This window comes from Phacochoerus africanus, chromosome 2, assembly GCF_016906955.1.
Source record: "Phacochoerus africanus isolate WHEZ1 chromosome 2, ROS_Pafr_v1, whole genome shotgun sequence".
In the NCBI taxonomy this organism is placed as follows: Eukaryota; Metazoa; Chordata; class Mammalia; order Artiodactyla; family Suidae; genus Phacochoerus; species Phacochoerus africanus.
This window is the reverse complement of record NC_062545.1, coordinates 93,119,832-93,131,716: the sequence shown is the minus strand read 5'-3', so window position 1 is coordinate 93,131,716 and position 11,885 is coordinate 93,119,832. Positions and strand designations below refer to the sequence as shown.

General features: G+C 34.5%; 1 protein-coding gene and 1 pseudogene across 1 annotated transcript; one reads left to right on the top strand and one right to left on the bottom strand.

The window, feature by feature from the left end:
* Window positions 1-3,077: 3,077 nt before the first annotated feature.
* LOC125120674 (olfactory receptor 4P4-like) lies at window positions 3,078-4,019 on the top strand (annotated as a pseudogene).
* Window positions 4,020-8,290: 4,271 nt separating this feature from the next.
* On the bottom strand, window positions 8,291-9,331 carry LOC125120673 (olfactory receptor 4P4-like). Its single transcript, XM_047769154.1, has one exon. The coding sequence runs from the start codon at window positions 9,329-9,331 to the stop codon at window positions 8,291-8,293; it is 1,041 nt and encodes a 346-aa protein (XP_047625110.1).
* Between the last annotated feature and the right edge of the window lie 2,554 nt (window positions 9,332-11,885).

Below are 11,885 nucleotides of genomic sequence, written 5' to 3'. Positions count from 1 at the left end.
CTGTTGTCTGAATAAGGTTCTCTCTCCAAAGTTTCTATTTCCTATGTTGTGCAAAAGGGATAATACAAGATAAAATTCCTGATCCAATGTTACATTTTCCCGGACGTTTTAGTATGTGTAAATTGCAGCTAATTATTATTGAATGTGTTAATACTTTCCAGGCATTGTTCCAATAAATTTCACATTTATTAACTTATGTATTTATGTATTTATTTTTCCTTTTTAGGGTCACCCCTGAGGCATATGGAGGTTCCAAGGCTAGGGGTCGAATCAGAGCTGTAGCCACTGGCCTACATCACAGCCACAGCAATGCCAGATCTGAGCTGTGTCTGTAACCTACACCACAGCTCAAGGCAACACCGGATCCTTTTCATACTGAGCGAGGCCAGGGATCCAACCTGTGTCCCATGGATGCTAGTCAGATTCATTTCCACTGAGCCACAATGGGAAATCCTTTTAACTTTTTTAAATTCAGGAAAAAAATAGCCCATTATATTATCATTATCTTGGTTTTATAGAGAAGGAACCTGAGACCCAGAAGACATAATGAAACTTCCATTTGCAGATACTATGTTGTCCATAGTCTCAATGTATCCAGTAGAGCAGGGAAAACAGGAGGGAGGCAGGCAGGTGTTTTCCCCAAACTAATGGAGAATCAGGAGTCACACACTCTCAGAATCCATGGAGATCTACATAGATTATCTAATTCAACTCCCTGATTTTATGAATGAGAACCTGGAATCACTAAACAACAGAATAGAATAAAAGCTAGCTATCTACCTGCTGATAAAGTCCATTTACCAAATACTGATCTGGGATGCAAGTATAACTGCTTCTATTTGAGAAAATATGAAGAGATTAAATGATTTTATGGAATCATGTATCTATTTTATGGATAGATTCTCTAGGAAGGTGAGAGAAGTTGTGATTGACCAAAGTATGCCACATCATTTTTTTTATTGTATTCAGTTTGAGGGAACTATTTTAAAATCGGAGAAGCCTACTTCCCTACATAGTATTTCCAACCTAGGTAACAATAATTGATTGCCTGATAAAATGTAGTTAAAATAACTTTTCTGAAAATTTGCTTATTTATGTATTTTTAAAGACAATTTTTTGGGGAACAAAAAAAACAAAGAATTTTTTAAAGTTATTTTAAATGTAGTTAAAATAACTTTTAACTTTTCTGAAAATTTGCTTATTAATGATTTTGAAAGACAATCTCTTAAAAAAAATATCATGTCCATTCCAGACCCAGAGTTTTTTCAAAATTATATAATTCTTTGGAATTTTCTGAGTCCTTATTCCTTCACTGGACATTGTAAGACCTTTGGTATTGTCACAGAGACTTGAAATATCCCTATCTATTTAGGAAATTTGAACAAAGTTTTCTGGTCTAATCATTCAACTAAGAGAAATATTTTAAAAATCGATGCATATTTGCTTCTCGATAAATTTTTACTTAGGAATAATTTATTACTAGAGTGGTCTTAGTTTCCTATGAAAATCTAAGGGGGGCTTCTAGACTCTAGTCTGCACAATTCTTAACTTTTAAAACTACATTAAAGAGTAAGTAGGAAGTCATAAAGACACACTCAATTTAATTTAAATTAAAATCATTAGTAATGTAAAGTATTTCTATTTATAAAATATTTCACTTTTATAAAAATAAATACAAGTTTGTGGTAAAATTTTTTGTAAAATAAAGAATTTAAATTTGACAATTAAAGTCTCTATAGTCTAATCATAGTGAAATGGCCATTTTAACATTTTATTTAAATATTCAGATGAACTTATCTGGGATATAGCTGAATATAAACTTAATAATTTTTGAACTTCAGATATATATATATACTTATTTATTTATTTATTTATTTATTTATTTATTTATTTATAAGAAAGCAGTAGTGATTCAAATTACCCGAAAGTTCAAGAAAGTAGAAAATATTATCTTATTTTAATTATTTTATTTTATTTTTTTGCTGCACTCATGGCACATGGAAGTTCTTAGGCCAGGATCAAATCAGAGCTACAGCTGTGACCTACATACACCAAAGCTGCAGCTACACTGCATCCTTAACACACTGTGTTGTGCTGGGGATTGAACCTGCTCTTCCATAGAGACAACTCCAGATCCCTAACCTGTTGTGCCATAGAGGGATCTCTGAAAATATTATTTTAACTACACGTGTCTTAATTTAGTATTGTTTAATTTTTCTAATTGTGGAACACATACAGTAATATAAAAAGCAGAAGGCATCCATGATTTATAAACATGCACTTTAACTTATTTCAAAATTGCTGAACCAGAAATAAAGTTTTTAAATTAAGGCTGCTTTTACAATAATCCTGCAAGAGAAATAAATAGGAAGACAGAGCTGTAGATACATTACCTAATAGAAGCTAAAAATAACTTTTAAGAAATACAAAAGTGTCATGAACTAATATCTATAATTATTTTATCTCATAAATTAAAAAAGATAATGAATCAACTCAGATAAAATAATTTATTCTTCAGTGCCATCATGAATTAACTGACTAATGGATGATTGGTTATTTCTAATATTGTATCATTCCTCCATGGTCATAGCACATTAGTTACTACCCAGTATTTTTTTTCTTTAGTTAATATTTATATAACTTTGACTATGTTCACTGTATGCACTACCCACAAGCCCTCCATCATTTTTGTGATCTAATTAGAAACCATCAAGGTGAGTGCTATGATTACATCCCAGGATGGCCTAAGTTCACCCTACTTAACATTATTTTAGTTATCTCATTATTTAATATTTTTGACGAGTATTATTTCCTGGCTCTTCACAAATGAATTTAAATTACATGAAAGCTGAGGCTTTGTCTAATTTATCACTGTGCCCTTAGTTCTTGTAAGAATATTGGCACCTTATTTTTATAATAATTTTGGTATATGAATGACTGAATTCAGTGGATCTCAAAATGGCATTGGTCTTAAAAAATAATAAGGGCATGTTAAGTAGATATTAGGTTTTTATTTCCTTATCAATGATTTGCTTCACTACTTTTTCATTTCAGAGAAATTTCTTGAGTATCAGACCATGGAAGATAGAAATAATGTCACTGAATTAATTCTCTTGGGAATTTCAATGAACAAGAAACTTCGGATCCTTTGCTTTTTATTTTTCTTACTCTGTTATCTGGCTATTCAGTTGGGGAATTTGATTATCATGATTTCTATTACAGGTAGTCAGATAATCAACCAGCCCATGTACTTCTTCCTTCATTTTCTTGCCATCTCAGACCTTTTCTACACCTCCACCATGATGCCCAAACTCATGTCCAATTTAATAACAGAGAAGCAGGTCATTTCTTATAAAAACTGCCTGACCCAGCTTTTCACCACACACTTCTTTGGGGGGATAGAGGTATTTATTCTCACAGGGATGGCCTATGACCACTATGTGGCCTTCTGCAAGCCCCTCCACTATTCCATCATCATGAACCGGCAAAGGTGTAACTCCATTCTCATAGCATATTGTGCAGGGGGGCTTCTGCATGCCCTTGGCCTGTTTCTTCTCACAATTTTTTTTTACCATTTTGCGGCCCCAATGAAACTGATCACTACTTCTGTGATGTGTACCCTTTGTTGAAACTGGCCTGCACTGATACACACAACATTGGTTTTTTCAGTCATTTCCAATTCTGGTTTGATGGGACTGGTAATCTTCGTGGTGCTGATGGCCTCTTACTTTCTGATATTGTACAATGTCCGAGCATGTTATGCCGAAAGCCACCGCAAAGCACTTTCCACCTGCAATGCCCACACCACTGTTGTGATCCTGTTTTTTGCACCTTTCATCTTTGTTTACATTAGACCGGACATGACTTTACCAGAAGATAAAGTGTTTACACTCTTCTACACGATTATTGTCCCCATGCTCAACCCTCTAATCTACACACTAAGAAACATACAGATGAAAAATGCCATAAAGAATGTTTGGTGGAGTGAAAGGTTTTGGGAGGGTAAGCTCATGACTTGAAGGCTATTCATCTTTTGATGGTAATGACTATCTTTTCACCACAGTCGCTCCTGCTAATAGTAAAATCAGTCAGAACATGAAAAATCCATGCCTCAAACAGCTCACCACCTGTAATATTCCTCTGTCATATTCCTTTCTTGATGTGTTTCCTTTGATTCAATTTTTCAATAAATTTTAAGTTCCGTGAAAGTAGTGCATGATATATTTATTGCACTACTAATTTCCTACTAACAAAGTGTAGAGCACATATTAGGAGCTTGATAAATATTTGTTGAATGAATATATGAATATATTGCTCCATAGCTCTGCTTCTCCTCCTCTATAAGAGTGACTTTAATAATTTAATCACTTAGACACTAAATGCTACCGTTTTGCTGATGTGTATTCCCCTTCACTTATTTCTCTGCTTCAATAAGTTTTGACATTTTTAACTATGAGCAAGAAAGAATTTTACCCTGGACACAGTCAGCCAGATGAGACACCCAAAAAGAGGAAATGTACTATAGCACTGAGCCAATTCTTGTAGATTTATTCATATCATTCTGCTTCAATTATCCATCTGAGTTTGGATATCTAATATGTGGGGTTTTAAAAAGGCTTTTCTTATGTGAAAAAATAGCCAGTTTATATAAAAACAGTCAAATCACCCCCCCCCACACACACACACAGACACATATACACTCTGAAATATGAATTATGTCTTACTGGAATTCTCTTTTCCTTTTTTTTTTTTTGAGCTTTTTAAGGCTGAACCTGAGGCATATGGAACTTCCCAGGCTAAGGGTCCAATCAGAGCTATGGCTGTTGACCTACGCTACAGTCACAGCAACATCAGATCCAAAAGGGATCTGCAACCTACCCCATAGCTCATGGCAATGCTGGGTCCTTAACCCACTGAGCGGGGTCAGGGATTGAACCTGCATCTTCATGGACACTAGTCAGGTTCATAATGCACTGAGCCACATGGTAACTCCCCATTGAATCTTTTTGGTGCTGTTGAAAAAGACTGTATGGCAAAAGACACTGGCAGTATATGTGCATTTGTGCTTTAAAATTTTTATTTTAAAATCTTCTATCTCAACCTACTTTATGTATTTTCTACAGCATAAATCTCTACATAATTTTATATGAACCAAAGGAGCTTAAAATATTGAAGTTAGTGATAGAATTTAGCTGTTCCAAATTATATATTAGTGATTTTTCTTTGACTTCAGGATTCTTTCTATAGCTCTATGATCTAGAAATACTTCATTTCATAATGAGATCTACTTTTTATTCTGGATGCTTTTGCAATAGAGATAGGTGGTTATAATAAAGTTACTTTTTCTCTGGGCAGACACTCTTTATTTTCTGATTTAATTATAGAATATATTATTTTATTTTATTTTATTTTATTTTTGTCTTTTTCCCATTTCTTGGGCTGCTCCTGTGGTATATGGAGGTTCCCAGGCTAGAGGTTCAATCGGAGCTGTAGCCACTGGCCTAAGCCACAGCCACAGCAACACAGGGATCCGAGCCATGTCTGCAACCTACACCACAGCTAATGGCAACGCCAGATCCCTAACCCACTGAGCAAGGCCAGGGATCGAACCTGCAACCTCATGGATCCTGGTCAGATTCATTAACCACTGAGCCACGATGGGGACTCCAGATATATTAATTTAGATAAGCAGCTAACATAGTCTGTTAATATACCTCACCCCTGGACTAAGTTGTCTCACACATTCAGTCCCAGGTCTTGCTAGACCCTCATCAGATACCCCAAGGAGGGGCAGGGGCAGGAACTGTCTCTTTAAGGGACCATGGAGCAGAGGGCAGAATAGCACCCAGCTTCTCTGCAGGCAGGCACATCCAAAAGGGAGGGCAGGGTCCAGAGCCACAGTTGCCATATTTCCTCTTTTAAATTATTAGTCAGGGATCTCCTCCTACCTTGAGGAGGAGAAATAGAGGGCTTAAAAGAGAAACCAGTAGCATAATTATATTTGAAGACTCTATATAGAAAAACACACTCAGAAAAACAGCTTATTTCCCTTCCCTTTTTCCACCCACTCCCACCACACACAAATATCCTGCATCTTATTTTTAAGAACTGTCCCTCTTTTTCTGTTTGGTGATGCCATCATTAGCATCACCATATTATATAGTTTATGAATTATTTCTGGCCTAATTCTTCTGTCCCATTAGATATACCAGCAGTAGAAAAAAATTTATAACTTTATTGTTATTTCCTATTGTGTTTTACTTTCTGGGAAAACTCATTCCTCTCTGCCACCCTCCTTTTTTTGGATTTTTTTTTTGTTTTTGTTTTTCTCAAAATATTGTAGTTATTATTGCTTGTTTGGGCTCTAGATGTGCTTTAAAATAATTGCATCATATTCCAAAAATAACCATTGGGATTTGATTGGAGTTATATTATACCTATATGTTGACTTGGTAGGAATTGACAACCTGTCATATTAATTCATTTAAGAACATACTATTGGATCTATTGACTGAAGTATTGTTTTACATCTAGCAGTAAAACACTGTCACTTATTCAAATGCCTCTTTCATATTTATTCTTAAGAATTTCATCTCTGTTTTTGCTACTGGTGGGGTACAACACTTTTTCCATTATGTTTCCTCACCAGTTATAGTTATTGTATAGGAAATACAGTAGTTTTAGGTATTTATATACATGCATGAATCTTTCATATATTAAGTTATTCTTGGCATTAATACAAGAATGTAAAGTCCCATTGTCTATGCATTGGGTCCTAAAGTCAATATTTGAGAAAAACTTTGAATATGGTTAACATTATCCAACCTCACACAACTAGGAAATGGTCAAGATGGGATTCAACCATCCAACCCTGTGACATACAGAGACTATTAGATGTGCCTGACAGCTGAAACCCACCAAAAAAAGAGCAGAATAATATCTCAAATTTTATGCATGTGTTGACCTCAGGTGGAATGTTGGGCAGGGCAGAATCTCCCATACTATGAATTATTTTTCCCTTGGTTATCAACTGCTCTAATAGCCATTCTTTTGAATTTTGAATACCTAATCAAATATGACCCTTATTCTATAAGGACAAGTCTCCAATCATATTTCTCCATTTGAATTTAGCTAAAATTTTTCATCACACGCTGTGCTATGATGTTTTGTCTTGCCATAAAAGTATTCATTTATATATTCATTCTGTATATTTTCTCCTTCACACATGCAATGTAGTACATTACTCCATCCCATCATGTTATTTTCACAATGTACAACAAATCCTATTTTATTCAAGAATTAAGAAATGTATTTGATTCCATTATTTGAGAAAAACTTCTCAATTCTACAGATATCTCTGGATATCCAGATGCAGAAAAGTTCTATATAAATTGGAAATTTGTAGATTTCATTTTGATGGTAATGGAAAAAAAATTATATCAATCATTTTCAGTACCAGAATTTGTTTTTAAAACCCCATTGGCTTAAAATAAGATTACATAGTTATCCCACACTGTTCTGACAAGTCTTTTCACTAGAGTGTCCATACTTCTCAGATATTGAAGAGTAGGAAGACATCCTACTTTCTTGAGACAATCTTATTTTATGTCTGTTATTTCAGCATAATTATTAGTGAGACTCTTCTTTTCACATTTAAATTGTCTCAACTTGGACAACAAATTATCTGGCAACCCTATACTACCTTTAACACCAAACCAATTTTTCGGTACTCTATGAAGGGGTTTTTCAATAGTGAAATGTTATATAATTATTATTTTGTCATTTTTAAATGATTTCATTAAAATCACTTTAGAAACATCATTAAATTTTTGGCATAGTGAGTATTTCTCCCATAGAACATATTTTTATTGTTTAGATCCAACATAACTAAGTTTTGCTTTTCAAATAGTTGCAATGACTGTGGAAAATCATGAACTGAGTAGAAAATATGACTTTAAATTTCTAATGATTTTTTTGATGAGAATTCAAGGAGAATACAAGGTCATATGGCCTCTTTAGATATCAGATGATCAAAAAGGACGTAGCTTACATCCTTTTGGAGATTAATTAATGGAACTAAAGTATAGGGATATTAGAAAGGTGACCTCCAGTTAGAAACTTATGGGAAAAAAAAGAAAAGAAGAAATATCAGAACAAAGTGTAATAGAACTTTGACAAGGAAACGATGGCTCAGATGATTAGGGGAAGCTATAAACAAGAAACAGGGATTGAGTGACAAAGAAGGAAGTACTTCAAAGCAAACTATAATATTAATGAACTGATGCTAGTGTCAATGCTTATTTTTTCTAGAGCACAGCTCATTGTTGTAGAAACTTAAGTAAACAAATATCACTGAAATAAGGTGTGTAATTAGGAGGGAGACTGCCTTTCTTATGATTTGCCTGTCAGTCAAAAATGGTTTCTGGCACCAAATTTTCCTCAAAGCATTCTTCATCTCTGTGTTTCTGAGGATGTAAATCAGAGGATTGAACATGGGAGTAATGATGGTGTAGAAAACAGCAAACACTTTGTCTTCTGGAAGAGTGGTGGCTGGTCTAATGTAAATGAAGAGGACAGGCATAAAGAACAGAACCACGACTGTGATATGAGAACTGCAAGTAGAAAAAACTTTGCTATGACTTCCTGCAGGGTAACCCCTGATGGTATGCAATATCAAAAAATAAGACACCATCAAAATCACGAAAGTCACCAAAGCAATGAGACCTGAATTAACTATTACCAGGAGACCAATTCTGTATGTATTGGTGCAAGCCAATTTCAGCAAAGGGTACACGTCACAGAAATAGTGATCAATCTCGTTGGGTCCACAGAAAGGTAAGAAAATGGTGAGAAGAAACTGACTGGCAGAGTGTATAAATCCTCCAGTACAACAGGCTATGATTATTGTGTTATACCTGTGTCTGCTCATGATGCTTGTGTAATGCAGAGGCTTGCAGATGGCCACGTAGTGGTCATAGGCCATCCCTGTGAGGATGAAGATCTCCATACATCCAAGGAAGTGAAGGATAAAAAGCTGTGTCATGCAGTTATTGTAGGAAATGGTCTTCCTTTCTGCCAGTAGATCAGTCATTAGTTTGGGTATCACTGTAGATGTGTAGCAAAGGTTGGAGAGTGAGAAGTAATAAAGGAAGAAATACAGGGGTTGGTCAATGAGGGGAGTGCATGCAATAGAAATCATTATGAGCAAATTTTCAAATAGCCAAATAGCAATGTAGCAAAATAAATATAAGACAAATCTGATGATTTCTATGTTCTTGTTTTGTGATAGTCCCAAGAGAATAAACACAGTGACATTATTCCTGTTCTCCATGGTCCAGTGCAGTAAAAATATGTAATAGTCCCCTGAAAAGACTTGATGCATAACTGATGTCTGAAATGTTCATGGAAAAAACTGGTGCAAACACCAGTATTATGAAGATATGTTTAATGGGCATGATCCCGGTGTTTCACAAAATGAAAATGTGATACATAAAAGATGTTTTCTTTCTGGTTAGTCTCATGATGACTTGCACAAGACAGTTTTTCAAGACATTAGGTTCAATCTCAACACTACTAAAAATAAACGCATTTAATAAATGTGTTAAAATTTTTGAAAAATAAATATTAGTTACCAACAATTTGCCATTTATAAAGGAATATAAACTAAGTTCTTAAAAAGAACATTGCTATATCTCTACAAACTCAAATTTGTTAAAGGTACAAATGTAAGTTATACAAATTTGTTATTTAATAATATAGAAGTAGGAGTTTCTGTTGTGGCACAGCAAAAATGAATCCGACTAGGAACCATGAGGTTGCAGGTTCGACTCCTGTTCTCACTCAGTAGGTTAAGGATCCTGCGTTGCTATGAGCTGTGGGTGTAGGTCACAGATGCGGCTCAGATCTTGAGTAACTGTGGCTGTGCTGTAGGCCAGCAGCCTTAGCTCCGATTTGACCCCTAGCCTAGGAACCTCCATATGCCGTGGGTGTGGCCCTCAAAAGCAAAAAAAAAAAAAAAGAAGCAAATGTTAAGCTTACAAATGGTCACTAAGTGAATTATATTCTGACTCAAAATACTTTTAGAATGTGGTAGAATATAAAGGTAAGGATTTATTTATATGATGCATACATATTTAAAAAATGACAGGTCAAAATTCTACCAGAAGCCCATGCAATTGGTTTGAATTTTTTTTTTTTGTCTTTTGTTTTTGAGGGCCACACCCACAGCATGGAGGTTCCCAGACTAGGGGTCTAATCGGAGCTGTTGCCCCTGGCCTATAGCACTGCCACAGCAATGCCAGATCTGTGCTGCATCTGTGACCTACACCACAGCTCATGGCAATGCCAGATCCTTAACCCAATGAGCAAGGCCAGGAATTGAACCTGAAACCTCATGGTTCCTAGTCCTATTTGTTTCCACTATGCCACAATGGGAATTCCAGTTTGAATAATTTTTGTTTGCTTATTTATCTTTTCCTTGGAGATTTAGGATAGTAAAATTCTGACAGTTTATAACAGAAGTATGTTAATTTCTGGCATATCAATAAAAATCATATACTGGAGTTCCTGCCATGGTGCAGTGGGTTAAGGATAAGGCATTGTCTCTGTAGCAGTGCCTGTTTGATCCCTGGCCCAGACACAGTGTGTTAAGAATCCCTGTGTTGCTGCATATACAGTGTAGGTTGATTCCTGGTCCAGGGAACTTCCGTATACCACCAGTACAGCAGTAAAAAAAGTAAATAAATAAAAATAAAAATAAAAATCAATAAACAAAAATAAAAATCAATAAAAATAAAAAAAAATAAAAATCACATAAATCAACCATAGAATACAATAGTTAAAACTAAAAAAAAAAAAAGTGAAACAGAAGGCAGTTTTACCTTCATAATTTTGTCCTTGAGGCAAAGTATCATATTTTACAAATTTTTTTCTCAGTGGTTTGAATTGGAGTATGACTTCTGTTTGATATTTGTCCAATTTAAGACCTTTGCCAAAATTCATATATCTTAACACTGTAATTCAGAGAAAAATTTATGGGGGGTTTGTGGGAAAAGGTTTCTGTGAAGACAGACAATTGGAATCTAGGCTCCATTATTAAATTACACCACAATGAGTCTGGGTGCTCATCATTTTATTTCTCTGAATTTAGGTTATCTCATCTGTAAAATAGTGAAACCTTCCTAAACTATGCCACAAAATGGTCATGATACCCAAACAAATCAATAACTGGTCATTGCCTTATTAACCACAGAAGTATTAATTGATGATTTCATTATTTTAATGTTTGAGTAATTACATCAGTGAAGTTATCAATAATAAAGTTTGGTAAATATGACTCACATACAGAAAGTGAGGTTTTAAAATTATGATTATTTTGAAGTGGAAGAAAATTTAGAGCACTTTTAGCCAAACCTTCTAGTTCTAAATGGAAGGGGTTAATTATATGTTTCTAGAAAATATATAGGTGAATAAGCAATTATATTCATCGACAAGATTTAATATGTGAAATATAGACAATGCAGTTGGGGTTGACCATAGCTTAGTGTGTGGCTCAATGCTAATGAAAAAATAACATATAACAAGTAACCACATGGTCCAATTATCCTTAAAATGAATTTCGAAATCTAAATGCATCATAAGATTTTAAAATATTTTAAAAATAATTGGTTATATATCTTCTACCCTAATCTTATAGATATATTTTCTCATCAATTAATTTAAAAATTATCTGCTCATCATTCTCCTTTATAGACTAAGTTAGATGTGTCACCTTCAAGAATTAAAGCTTCATTTACAATAGAGCTTTAAAACTAATTTCTACAGTGCAATTTTAAGACTTAATATAAGCTTATAGGGTAGCCATTGAAAAGTAAGTTTTCATGCCT